At 43.4% G+C, this 14,586-nt stretch overlaps 1 protein-coding gene across 1 annotated transcript in view; it reads left to right on the top strand.

Moving 5' to 3' along the window:
* tbc1d32 (TBC1 domain family, member 32) overlaps positions 1 to 14,216 on the top strand; it is an 81,813-nt gene extending 67,597 nt beyond the window's left edge. The window contains exons 29-35 of the mRNA XM_080744668.1: positions 566 to 621; positions 3,230 to 3,255; positions 4,447 to 4,550; positions 5,564 to 5,706; positions 9,812 to 9,934; positions 11,927 to 12,115; positions 13,998 to 14,216. Coding sequence (XP_080600794.1) covers positions 566 to 621; positions 3,230 to 3,255; positions 4,447 to 4,550; positions 5,564 to 5,706; positions 9,812 to 9,934; positions 11,927 to 12,115; positions 13,998 to 14,117 — 761 coding nt within the window. The 3' untranslated portion in view covers positions 14,118 to 14,216. The remainder of the gene's footprint in view (positions 1 to 565; positions 622 to 3,229; positions 3,256 to 4,446; positions 4,551 to 5,563; positions 5,707 to 9,811; positions 9,935 to 11,926; positions 12,116 to 13,997) is intronic.
* Positions 14,217 to 14,586: the final 370 nt, after the last annotated feature.

Genomic DNA, 14,586 nt, shown 5'->3' with positions numbered 1-14,586 from the left:
CTCCTTCCAGGAGAAGGTCTCTGGACTGAATTTCCACAGATCATGTAAGCGGTCATGCTTCGAGTTCAAACCACTGAATATGTACAGCTCTTCCTTGTATGCAAAGGCTGAATGACCCTTGCGTCCTTCTGGAAGACGCTTTGCAGAATGCGTTTTCGTCCAGCAGTTGGTCTCTGTGTCAAACACTCTGATGGTGTACAACACCCCTCGTACCTCACAACACCCCTCGTACCTCACCTGCCCTTCGCCCCCAAATACAAACATCTTTGTCCCGATGATGTTGGCAGGGTGATATGCTGAAACAGGTGGAGGAGGTCCTCTGGTGTTAATTAAAGACCAGACCATTGTGGTGGTGTCCAACTTGTACATGTCATTAGTGTATCCATTCAGATGTGTCCTTCCTCCATGAATAATCATGACCTTCCCCAACACACAGGCTGAGTGGGCGTACCTCCTCTCTGGAACAGACCCAGAAACCTCGGGTTTGAACCATGTGTGGGCCTCGACCTCAAATGCATAAAGCACGTTGCAGTAACCTGGGTTAGTCCAACCTCCCCACATGTAGATGGTATCTTCTACCAGCACAGCAGTGTGGTACTGGCGCCTGCAGGGAACTTCAAGGTGACGTTCTCCTCTCTTCCTCTTCTTTTCCACTGGGGGCAGCGTCCTCCATCTCAGAGACACTGTGTTGAAGACGTACACATTCATTTGATCCTTTAGAGTTTCACTAGAGTCACCTCCAAATAAGTACACCTCGTGGCCCACGCTCACTGCAGATCCATCACCTGGTGCTTCTCTCAGATTCACCGTCCAGTGAAACATCATGTCAGCTGAAATGAATAGCTTCGGGAGTTCAGCTGGGTTTGTTGGTTGAGTGAAGTCTGGCGACAGTGGTTTTGAACCAGGATCAGATGTTTCGCCGATGGCAGCTAGAGAAGGCCTCAAACTCACGAGTAGAATCGACTAGAGAAAGGATGAAGTGATGTTTTCAGATTTGGATTTACTCAAAGCGAATGGGTCACCGTGATGCTCCAAAGACTAGTGTGAGTGTTGCTCGTCCATTTTATAGCGGGCCTAGTGGCGTGATGTCATCCCTATGATGTCACACCCATGATGTCATCATACAGTACGACGTTCTTTAATCGATTGAATATTGATTGATCCATTTAATGGTTCAATGTAGAGCATAGAGTTATTTTATATAAAATAGAGGAAGGACGGCCCCGCCCCCAGATATTCATTTCAATGCAAGTTGCTCAGTGGCATTTTGAAGCACCCGGAAGAAGCAGAATCCAGGTGCATTGTGGGGGAAATTGGCTCATCTGGATGAGACGATTTTTGTTACGTTGAGACGTAATTCACCGTTTGTCAGCCTTCTGATTGGTCCCTGAGACTCCCTGACTGGCCAACCAGAAAAATACATTCACTTTTTGCAAGCGGGGGTGGAGTTCTGCAGTCGGAGAAAGTGGCAGCCGTCTTTCACCGGCTGTCCGCACTGCGGAGCACGGCCAGGCCGCTCGCGACCATAGCGTTTGCGATCATTGTAATGAATAAGCTTCAACAAACTAGTTCACATGGACCTTATCAATGGTCTAAGAGTCACGATTGGGTACATATATTTTAAATGGGCAGAATTACGAAAAGCCAGCCTATTATGTGAGGAGAAACATTATAGTTCTGTCCTCTTCCTACCCAAGATGCAATGCGCTTCTCTTTCTATTTCTATTCTATCTCTGATCCAGAGGATTAAACTAATTAAAACATTTATTTTCGGGGGAAAACTACTGTTTTGCTATGTAATTACTGTACCTTTTTCTTCCCTTTTTATTAATATCACGTAGATGTGTTTTTTTTGGTACTTTATATAGCTGTAATGAGGCTATGAAGAAAAAAAAAATCCCATCCACTACCACTATAAAAGAATCTGCAAAGAGGATTCTGTCCCACTGGGATTAAACAAATTAAAACATATATTTTCGGGTAAACCCCTGTTTTGCAATGTAACTACTGTACCTTTGTCTTCCCTTTTTATTAATATCACCTAGATGTTTTTCCTTTGGTACTTTATATAGCTGTAATGAGGCTATGAAAAAATAAAAAAAATCCCATTCACTGCCACTATAAAAACAATCTGCCCAGGGTCAAATGTCCCATCATAGTAACAGGGCAGAATGGGGCGGGATTTGCAAAAGGGAGAATTACGCCACTAACGTCGAACGGCGTCTATTGAACCCCATGGCAAACCCCTCTTTTGCTCGTGCATGTATTTTTCACCCCGCCAGCAGTTCCAGCTTTGGCCAGCTTCAACATTTTGTGACTGTCCAAAACATTAAAAAAAAAACTCAGAGCTGTCATTTTATAGATGGCCAAAAGAAAAATCACACATATCGTGAAGTGAGCGATGCTGTTTATGAGTTTAATTTCATTAAGCGTCACACAAAGCTTGGCCAATGTGACCTGGGTGTACAGCAAACTACAGCAAAGATGTAGACCAGATGTAGGCCAGATGTAAGCCAGGTGTAGGTCAGATGTAGACCAGATGTAGGCCAGATAAAGGCCAGGTGTAGGTCAGATGTAGACCAGATGTAGGCGAGATAAAGGCCGGATGTAGGTCAGATGTAGGCCAGATGTAGGCCAGATGTAGACCAGATGTAGGCCAGATGTAGACCAGATGTGGGCCAGATGTGGGCCAGATGTAGGCCAGATGTAGACCAGATATAGGCCAGATGTAGACCAGATGTAGGCCAGTTGTAGTCCATATCTAGGCCAGATGTAGGCCATATCTAGGCCAGATGTATCAGGATGGATTGAAAGTAAAGGCAGCATTGGACGTGTATATAGGTTGTTTTTTTAGAGGCTTCAAACAACTTGGGATGCCAAATAAAGCAGCTAAACGGCTTGCAAGATTCTGTGCAATCTCTTCTACTATCTACTATGCCAAATATGACAAAGGCGCTGCTACTTGTACCCTTGAATTGGGGGTGTGGGTAATGGGTTATGTGCCCAAGATTAGCTGATTTGCTGTACATTATTTACAGCACCTTGTAATATGTTTGTCCTTGTAAATCCTATGTGGACATAAATTAATGATTAAATGTGTGTGTGTGCGTGTGTGTGCATGCGTGCGTGTGTGTGTGTGTGTGTGTGTGTGCGTGTGTGTGTCTGTGCGCACGTGTGTTTTACAGCTGAAGAGCAGAGTGTTGACGGTGTTGTCCTGTCTGATGTCCAGCAGCTAGGAGTCAACCTGTGTGTCAGGTATGTGAGAGCTTGTAGATCTGCTATTCTCACTAGTTTTGGTTCCAGGGCAAACGTCTAATTTATCCTTTTGGATTTTGAGCTGGAATGTTTGGGAAATACTGGACTGGATCAGTGGTTCCACTGGACTGGATCAGTTGAACACCTGTTTAGGCCTGTCCTCGACTCAGGATTTTTGAAGTCGACTCGAGTCGAGGGGTTCATTCCGACGCGTCGACGAATCGTTTTATAGTCTACTTTGTGTAAAAAAAAAGAAAAGAAAAAAAAGTGTTGCTTTAAACCACGTCAACATAATACAATAATACATTAAGATGAATTGAATACACAGTGTTTTCGGTGATATCGGTGCGCGAGCACAAATGTTATCTGCATAGCAGTGTACAACCATAGAGTTATAACACGCCGTTAAAACAAATAAAACATCTCCGCTGTTTCAACTCTGCCCCGTCTCTCGGCAGCGTGCAGTATAGATGAGACATTCGCGAACGATTCTGCTCTCTTGAACGGCTCTTTTAAATGAACGATGGGATCCAGTCCGCAGTCGCGGGACACAGAGCACTGACAGAGTAATGAGTCAGTGTCGAGAACGGATTCATTTCAGAAACGGATCATAAACAGGCGGAGGCACAGCTCCCGCTAGAGCCAGCGAAACACAATCATTCGACGGCAGTCCAGGGGTGCCGCGAGATCATTCGATAATATTCTGAATTTATTATTATTATTATTATTAATTTATTATCTCAACGTTTTCCTCACTAAAATATCGTCACTGTTGGGCAGAAACCTTGTATCTCCAAGTTTCAAATGTGTATGTCTTTTGGTGTCTTTTGGTAAAGCGATCTACAAGCACACAACACCTTGCGATGCGAGGCGTTGTGTGCTTATAGATCGTCTGTTTTCACTAGTTTAGTACATTTTATAGATGAGAAATACAAAACGAACGGTTTTGGATATACAAGGTTTCCACCCGTCAACGACGATATGCTGTGAGTGAAAATGATAAGGTAGGGGTGCCTCGGATTAAAAAAATATTTATGGGGTGCCCTGAGACAAAAAAGTTTGGGAACCCCTGTTTTAAACAACACTGTGGATCTCAAAGGTAATACATCAAATGTGTGTGTGTGTGTGTGTGTGTGTGTGTGTGTGGGTGTGTGTGTGTGCGTGTGCGTGTGCGTGTGCGTGTGTTTACAGGTATGGCAGGTATCTGCGGCTGCTTCCAGAAGACGCTGAACGAGGTCTCAGTCTGCTGCTTAAACACTGTCAGCTGTTCCTGTCCTCACAACACAGCAAAACCAGTATCCTACCATTTACACCAGGGGTCCTCGACGTTTTCAGGCCAAGGACCCCTTAGTTGAGAGAGAGATGAAGCAGGGACCCCCCACAACCTGTTCATAGATTCCATATAGTTTCATTGTTTGACAGCACAATCATCAGTGTATTTTGGACTCATGTCAATTTGTGTTTTCGGATACGTATTTAACCACTTGAATCGTCAATACATAACTCGACATTTCACTCTGTACTTAGTCTGCTTTTTTCCCCCTCTACACCAAACGTCTTTGCAGAAAATAGCAGATCTACAGCGCAGCGTGAGGCGTTGTGAGCTTGTAGATCTGCTATTTTTGGCTCAGAATATGGACGATATAGGGTTCAAGTGGTTAATATAAAAAAGAAGAAAAAGGTTTCTATCACACAAAGATTTGGAGGACCCCCTGTAGTAACTCTGAGCACCCCCTAGGGGTCCCAGACCCCCTGTTGAAGACCCCTGATTTACACCATATATGCGGTCAGTAGCGCTGGAACCTCACAGCTAGAAGGTCCTGGGTTCGATTCCCGCTGGGGGACGCTGGGGGCGTGTTCTCTCCTCCGCGTCATCAGTGCCTACACCCTAGGTGGGGTTGGCCAAAGGGCCTTTCTGTGGGGAGTTTGCATGTTCTCCCCGTGTCTCCTAGGGTAGATACCCTCACACAAAACATGCAGTAATCCTGGTCTCTATACTGCCTCCCCCTGGCCAGCCGGGGCGCCTGATGGAGGGGAAAAGGAACTGGTTGGAATAACGTGTTCCTTCCACGCGCTACGTCCAACCGTGGAAACTCCCCCCTGTCAGGTGATAAGAATTGGCTTGGACTCCTCATGCAAAGAAGGAAGCATGAGGTCAGTCCGTTGCTCTCCCCAGGTTGGCAAAGGGAGTGTAGCGCCCAGGATTACATTAGACAATGACAACGGGTAAAAAGACACAGATGTCGTCAGAAAGACGCGCATGGACCAACAAGCCCCTCCCACCTGGCTTCCTTGACTCCTCCTCCAGACGTGTATCCGGGCCATGATTGGCTGGTCTCCACCGTCTTCATCATGATGGGGGGACGCGTGGAGTGTTGTCTGCGCGTTCTCCTGAAACTCTGCTCTCTGCTGCCCTCTGCCTTCCTGTGGCCAGCCAGGGCACTGCACTCAGTGAGTACTAGCACTTATTATTCATTAACACAATATTTTTTTATATACATGAAAAAAGTTATAAAATAGTATAAAAAAGTAACATGGCTCCCTCATGCATTAGAAGGATAATATGAGTTACTAGAACCAAGAACGGGTTTTTTCCATGAATTTACCATGGTTAAAATAGAGTTTGAAGTTACAATGGGTTTGTATAGGAATTGTTTTCAGTGGATCTATCATGGTTAAAATAGAGTTTGAACTTACAATGGGTTTGTATAGGAAGGGGGCGTGTCTGTTAAAATGGATATCAAATGTCTAAATACTGAATCAAGCAACTTAAAAACTGTTTGGGTTGAGTAGACGACACCAAACATGTTTGAAGGTTAGGGGTGTGTATCCATCCCTACAAGGCGATTCGATACGTATCCGATACATAGGCTCCGATTCGATTCAGAGACAATACAGCTTACATACAGAACGATTCAATACGATTCGATTCGGTGCAATTTCGATACGATTTCGATTTTGTGGAATTTTATGCGATTCGATTGGATTCGATACGATTCGATGCGATACGGTGTGATCTGATATAGGGATGTCCCGATACCACTTTTTTGCTGACCGAGTACGAGTACAAGTACTTCATGTTGAGTACTCGCCGATACCGAGTACCGATACGAGTACAATTAATAATACAAAATGTATTTAAATTACGCTTTTTTTTTTTCTCTAAAAAAATATATTATCCAATTTCCGCAACTATAACATAATGTCAAATTATTATTTTTTTCTGGTATTCTCAGAAATGCATTCATTGATTTAGCCCACAGCAATCTGAGTTCCCAGAGGTAATTTCTTCCACCACTAGGTGGCGAAGCCCACAGAATCTCTATTCTCTTCAATCAATCGTCTTTTTGACAATTTGACATCAACGGGGGCTTGAGCCCCTGCCAGATCAGTCTGTAAAAAGTGTCCATGAATGCATTTTTTTACTATGGTAAAAAATGCAAATGTCCCCGGGCCCTTTCCATACCATAACTAACTGAAGGCTGCATTCAAGAGAATTGTCCACCAAAAGGCCCCTGCCTCTCTAAAATTTCTCTGCACGTCCCTGCAGACAGACACACACTTCACCGAGAGAGCGAGCTTGCAAGACAAGAGCGACAGAGACAAACAAACAAACACACACACACAGCTTTCTAGTGGGAAGTTTAACTTACCTACAGTAGCCTATACTTTGCAATTTGCGTGAGGTGGTGAAGGATATATGAAAGAGATTCAACTTTAGAGGTAAGTTTAGCGCAACAAGGCATGCCGTGATGCTGATGCCTTTAAGTGGTCGCAGCTGTATCGTTGGAGCACTGGTGCCTCGTTCGCAGTGCGGCACTGTGAGCTTGCATATCTGCTATTTTTCAATAGCAAAAGTATAAAATAATTAAGGCCCTGGCTTTCACCTTGAGCCCTAGTAGCTCAGTCCCACTTTTCTCCCCCTTGTGACGCCCCAGCAGAGTATCGGGCGCTGCCGTGAGAAGTATCTGGCGAGTACGAGTACAGCAAAATAGGGTTGTATCGGGTCGAGTACCGATACCACGAGTACCGATACCGCATCCCTAATCTGATACATACGTTTAATGAAAAATTAATTTTCCATTCAATTAACTCATTGACTGCCAAGGCACGAGTTTCACGAGTTATTACAGTAGTCCCAGGCTGCCACAGCCCGAGTTTCCCGAGTTGGAAGCCATTTTGAAAAAAGAAAAAAAAAAAATATATTTTTTTTTTTTTTCAAATTTTTTTTTTATAAAAAAATTTCTAAAAATGCCTCAAATGTATTAGTCATGATCGCAATTGCGAAATTGCATGTTTAGCCCCATAACAAACAAAATCTTTCAAAATGTCAAAAATGGCTGTTTTGTCTGACTTTGAAGGCTTGTATCTCATGAATGCCTGAACGGATTTCCAAGCGGATTTTTTTGTTTGAAAGCTGTTAAAAAGTACTACACATATGGTGCATGATCTAGGCATGGGCGTGCACGATCCGTGCACTAAAATTGATCCGTGCACTCGAAATTTAGGAAGGTGGCAGTGTTTGTTTTGTCTGACTTTGAAGGCTTCTATCTCATGAATGCCTGAACGGATTTCCAAGCGGATTTTTTTGTTTGAAAGCTGTTAAAAAGTACTACACATATGATGCATATATGGTGCATGGGCGTGCACGATCCGTGCACTAAAAAATGATCCGTGCACTAGAAATCTAGGATAGTGGCAGTCTGGTACTTGGGGGCCATCTTGAAATGGCATTCAATGGGTTAAGAAGCTATAATCTATAAAGTAGCATTGCTGACACTTCAAATAATGGATATCTCATAAAAGACCAAGGAATAACAGAAAATTGTAAATAAAGATGGATGACAAATCATTTTAGTATCATGTCATTGTTGTGTTCATTCTAAATAGACACAGACATGTATATACACAAAATAATTAATGTAAACTACAAAGCCTACTGACATGGTTTGAAAATCTGTCTCACACACCCATTTCAAAGAGCTTCACTTTAGCAGTTACAGTTGGTCAGGTGGAGAAATATAAAACAAACACACAAAAGGCCTGGCCCTTCAGGCTTCAGTACAGTGCAATAATTGTACTTTGCAAAGCTGCTATAATAACACTGAAAAACTAAAATATTACATCCTCACCAATGCCACAGATCAGATCAATCCTCAGCAATGCCACAGATCAGATCACCAAATAAAACTAGTAAAAGAGCCTGCTGTTATTCAGTCAATAAGATCATTTCAAAAAGATCCACTTTACAACAGTGAACAACAGCAGTATAAATTAAGTGCAACATTTGAAGTCTGGCACACATCATGTCTTCTTGTTATCTTATGGCTCTACTGCAGTAGTTCTAAAAAAAAAATCAATGTCAAGGACCCCCAGTTTGACATGGATCAGGCTCTTGTCTTAAGTTTAAATGGAACCAAATGGACCCATTAGGGTCCATTTGGTTCCATTTGTACACTCCCCTGAGTTACACATACCCAAGGGTCCATTTGGTTCCTATCATTTCGCCGAGGACCCCCTAGAACTCCCTCAAGGACCCTTGGTGGTCCCCGGACCCCACTTTGAAAACCAATACTCTATAGAAGCCCTTTGCAATAAAAGCTGATGCTGTGATTATTACCTTTGCTGTCGAAGTGCAGGGACTTCTGATGGTTCCACTGGGAAAAGTGTTATCCAATCCATTACTGTCGCATTCTTATAAACTCCAAACGTTGCATTTCTCCACTGGAATAATCCATAGTGTTATATGGAACTACCACGTTTTGGTTTGTTTACAAGTCGCTGTGTGTCGTGCAATTGCTAGCGTCATACACGCACGAGTGTGCTGCGTCGGAAGTAGCAGATCTATAAGTTTACAACCCATCCACATGCAACAGGCTGTGGGCTTATAGATCTGCGGCTTCCCGCAGGACAGTGACTGCAGTACGCAGAAACCCAGCTCTAACGGAGGACAGAGCAGCAGGCAGCTTTTTCTTTTTTTTTTTTTTCGTTGCACTGCAGCACTGACTGTGTAGCAGCGCTCACTTTTGAAGTAATGATTTGTAACAGTAAACGCAGAGTAAGTAAGTTCAGAATTTCACAGCAGGTTAATTATTTAATGCTAAAATCCAGTTAATCCGATTATTAACTTTAGGACCGATACATCGACCGATACGGCCGCGATTTGGACCGATGCGGGTAAACGCGCATCGATGCGGCCTTATCGCTAGTGTTGAAACCGATAATCGATTCATATAAATTTTTTCCGGCACCCTTATTAAATATGGTACCTCTTAAGGTACCTTTAAGTTACTTTCTATCCCTGGTGTCAGTTCCATGTTTACCAGATCTACAAGGTCATAACGGCAGGTTTACCAGATCTACAATTTAACATTTAAAATGTAAAATTTAAAAATGCAATCTAAATTACTTCATGGTCATTGAGGGTATAGGCAAGTGCTACGGTAAGTGCTATGGGCTTAGGTGGAGTCTTCCCTGTGTTAGTTAGCTGATCTCCTATTGGCTGGTGTCAGCATCCCTGTGTTAGTAAGCTGCTCTCCTATTGGCTGTGTTCCAGGGGGGCGGGGCTGGGATGTCTCCGGTCTACTGGTGCTCCGCCCACTACGTGGAGCTGATCCTGAAAGCTGAGCTCCCATTGGTCCACAGTGCCTTCAGAATGTCCGGATACGCCCCCTCACAGGTAGCACACGCACACACACACACACACACACACACACAAACGCACACGCACGCACGCATGCACGCACGTGCACGCACGCACAACGCACGCGCACGCACGACGGAGAAGAGATCCAGTAGAACTAAAATATGTCATTTTATTCCTGAGTGATCAGATTGATCAGTTTTTCCTGTTGTCCTTTTCTTTTGTTTGTTTTTCCTTGTTTACTTAATTTTTGATTGTTTTATTATTTATTTTAAATAACGTGAAAAGGGAAGTCAGAATAAACCATTGGCTTCAGCCTAAACCGTTTTGGTATACATTCTGCATGTGAAAGAAAAGCAAAGATATTAATACGTAAATATTCACGCTCAAAACTAAATAAAAATGTCCACCACAAGCGAGCATGGCGATGACTCCTGGCTAACATGCGTGCATGCGTGAGTACAGATAAAGCTAACCTTACACCTAACAACTTAGAAAAGATTTCTCAGTCGTAATAAAATCGAGACGAGTCCCGGCGCGCTCCCGTGATTCGGTTGTTACTCAATCGTTAAATGTGAGGTAGTGCTCCGACTCGATTTTTACCCCGACTTGAGACCCAGATTCTGTTACGAGAATATTAAACTGGTTTGATATTTTCACAAATCGGGGCTGAGTCTGACTGAATGTCGAGTACAATGACGTAACAACCAAAACAGAACGCTTTGAGCCAAAATAAAAGCCATTAATTCTCCAAGACACTGAGCTGCCTGCCAGACTGGTCGACTCGCCACTAGTAGCTGTTGGTGCGGCTACGGCAGCCCTTTATTTCACCGCGTATCATAATAGTACATTATTCCAAACATAAGAAGTTGACAATAATTTGTCAGAGGAATATGAACACATGGGCATGGCTATAGTAGGCCTATTTCAGTAAATAAAAGGGATCTTGAACCAGTCTTTACAAAATCTTTAGAGGCATCTCACATTTAACAACCGAAATCTTTTAAAAATCATCATTAAGTCTTTGGGGAGTCTTTCAAATCTTAGCGTGTGAGAGGGTAGTCTTTGAGAAATCTTTCCAAATCTTTCCAAAATCTTTTCAAAGTTGTTAGATGTAAGAGGGCCTTTAGGGCATTAACGAAAAAGTCGACTCAGTCGACTTCATTAAACAAGTCAACTCCCACCAGAGAAAGTCGAAAGTCGAAGTTGAAAAAAAAAAAAAAAAAATGCGTTGAGAGCATGTAGATCTGCTATTTTCACAATTTCTGCCTCTATATTGACAATTTGGACAATGTTTAGATGCCATTTTAGAGGTATTAAAAAGTCCTTAAATTGTCACTTTAGAAATGTGACGATACCCTCTATACACTTAAACTTTATGTTGGTTTGTTTACAGCTGAGTGAGAAAACAATGTTGCACATTAAGTTAATCATCTGGGGACCCCCCAAAATAATTAGGGGGTCGTGTGTGCTGTGATGACGTCATCAAACAATAAAGTCGACTTCAACTCAACTTTTTACTGAGTCGAGTCAACTTACAAAAATCACAAGTCATAAATGCCCTAGTACAGATGTGCTTCCAGTGTTGGAGTGTTTCTACCAGTGCTTTCTTCTTTCATCATTTTTATCCCACGATTTTGTAACCCATTTTTCACCCTGCAGTGCCAATGATCTAATCATGTAATCCTGGGCGCTACACTCCCTCTGCCAACCTGGGGAGAGCCCCGAACTGAGCTCATGCTTCCTTCTATGCATGAGGAGTCCAAGCCGCTTCTTTTCACCTGACATGGGGGGGGACTAATTTATCGTGCCTGCTGCTAAGATATGGCAACATGACTGGCGTCTTGACACCAGTCATGTTGCCATACCTTAGCTTTTGCTGAACTGACGCCACTGCTTTGTGTGTGTGTGTGTGTGTGTGTGTGTGTGTGTGTGTGTGTGTGTGTGTGTGTGTGTGTGTGTGTGTGTGTGTGTGTGTGTGTGTGTGTGTGTGTGTGTGTGTGTGTGTGTGCGTGCGCGCGCGTCCAGATGGTCATCCATTGGCTGGACCAGGTCTTGTGGAACTTTGTGGACTGGTCAGAGGTGTGTCAGTACGTTGCCGTGGTGACGCTGATGGGGACAGACTACCAGGTGTACCTGTGTGTGTCTCTGATGAAACACCTGCAGCCAGACATCCTCCAACGAGCACAGAGCAGCCAGCTGCAGCTGCACCTCAAGGTGACACGCCTTGTTTGTGTGTGTGTGTGCGTGTGTGTGTGTGTGTGCGTGTGTGTGTGTGTGCGTGTGCGTGCGTGCGCGTGTAGGTTGTACGTACGTGTGTGTGCATTAGAATTCTCAAATTCTGCCCGAACCTGACATTTAGGGTAGGGTAGGGCCTAAAATGTATGCTAACTAGTCGGGCTGGGTAGGGCCTCAGGCCGGCCCAGTTAGGGCCCAGTTAGGGTCAGGCCTTGACTTTCAGGCCTGTTGAGTACTAGTGTGCATTCACCAAATATTCGAATATTCGAATAATCGAATATCAAAGTCACTATTCGACGTTGTTCACCGAAGTCGAATATGCGCTTAAAAAGAAAAAAAAAATTGTCAGTGCCCCTGGTGGGTGAATTTGTTAATGCTCTATACCAGGGGTTCTCAAACCTTTTTAGGCTGTGACCCCCAAAATAAACATATTTGAACTGGGGACCACCCTGACAAACACTTGGAATCCACCGTTTGTCAGCCTTCTGATTGGTCCCTGAGACTCCCTGACTGGCCAACCAGAAAAAAACATTCACTTTTTGCTATCGGGGGTGGAGTTTGTGCAGTGGAGAATGTTGCTTCAGGCTTTCAACAACGGTCCGCTCTGCGGAGCACGGCGTTCGTGCAGTACGGCCGCGCGAGGTGATAGCGATTTCGCTCATTATAATGAATAAGCTTCAACAAACTAGTTCACATGGACCTTATCAATGTAACTAAGAGTTATGATTGGGTACATATATTTTAAATGGGCAGAATTACGAAAGCCAGCCTATTATGTGAGTAGAACTATAATCTGTCTGTCATCTTCCTACCCAAGATGCACTGCGCTTTCTCTTTCTATTTGTGTCCTCTATCTGATCCAGAGGATTAAACTAATTAAAACATATATTTTTGGGGGAAAACTACTGTTTTGCTATGTAATTACTGTACTTTTTTCTTCCCTTTTTATTAATATCACGTAGATGTGTTTTTTTTGGTACTTTATATAGCTGTAATGAGGCTATGAAAAAAAAATCCCATCCACTTCCACTATAAAAGAATCTGCAATGGTGATTCTGTCCCACTGGGATTAAACAAATTAAAACATATATTTTCGGGGGAAACCCCCTGTTTTGCAATGTAACTACTGTACCTTTGTCTTCCCTTTTTATTAATATCACCTAGATGTTTTTCCTTTGGTACTTTAAATTGCAATAATGAGGCAATGAAAATACCCTCTCCCCCCATTCACTGCCACTATAAAAACATTGCAATAATGAGGCAATGAAAATACCCTCTCCCCCCATTCACTGCCACTATAAAAACAATCTGCCCAGGGTCATCTGTACCACCATAGTAACAGGGCAGAATGGGGCGGGATTTGCAAATGAGAGAATTGTAGCTATTACATTTAATGTGACTCGGTTCCGCAGATACATATTGTGAAAATAGCCGATCTACATGCTCACAACGCCTCGCGTTGCGAGGTGTTTCACAATGTTCGCCTCTTGCTTACTTAATATTTGACAGTTTGGACAGTCCTGTCGAATATTCGACTATTCGAATACTTTGAGGTTGAATAATTCGAATACTAAAAATCATTATTTGTGAATGCCCTAGTGTGCGTGCGTGTGCGTGAGTGAGGTCATAGTGATGGGGGCATCGTCAGAGTGCCCGTTGTACCCCTCTGTCTGAGTCTGACTGACTAATGTGTTTGTGGTTTATGCCATGACGACACATTGACTCCATATATGGGCGTAGCTGCATTGGGAACTCCTTATATACAAGGTTATGGCTGAGTCAGAGTGACATCAGAGGCCCCTCCCAATGGCCAATTCTAACATAGGACGTCCTGTGTTGTTGTTCCATGTCTCCCCTCTAGGAGGAGCCGATCCGGGGGTTCCGGGTCTGTGACTACCTGGAATACATGCAGACGCTGGAGCGAAGATACCGCCATATGGTTCTAACCAACATGGAGAATATCACCAAACCACTGGCGTAGAAATGTTACCGAGAATATCAGCGTTGTGAGCATGTAGATCGGCTATTTTCACAATTTCTGCCTCTATATATTTGACAATTTGGACAATGTTTAATTTGCCATTTTAGATGTATTAAATAGTCCTTAAATTGGCACTTTAGAAATGTGAAGATACCCTCTATCTATATACGCTTTATGTTGGTTTGTTTACAGTTGGGTGAGAAAACAATGTTGCACATTAAGTTAATCATCTGGGGCCTCCCCTCCCCCCTCTGTCTGCGCCTGTCCGCTGTTCTGCTACTGCTGCTGCTGCCAACCGCGGTGGAAAACGACTGACAAAATCATAGCCCTTTTGATCATTCCAATGAATATAAACATAAACAAACCAGTTCACATGCACAATATCGATGTAAAATAAGATATCTGAGCGGCTACATATATTTTATATGCGCAAAATTACAATTAAAATGTTTCCTAGGATGAAACAGGG

The sequence above is a fragment of the Nannobrachium achirus genome, assembly GCF_963921795.1.
Source record: "Nannobrachium achirus genome assembly, chromosome: 16".
Classification (NCBI taxonomy): Eukaryota; Metazoa; Chordata; class Actinopteri; order Myctophiformes; family Myctophidae; genus Nannobrachium; species Nannobrachium achirus.
The sequence above is the reverse complement of the archived record's forward strand: the minus strand, read 5'-3'. Positions and strand labels throughout refer to the sequence as shown.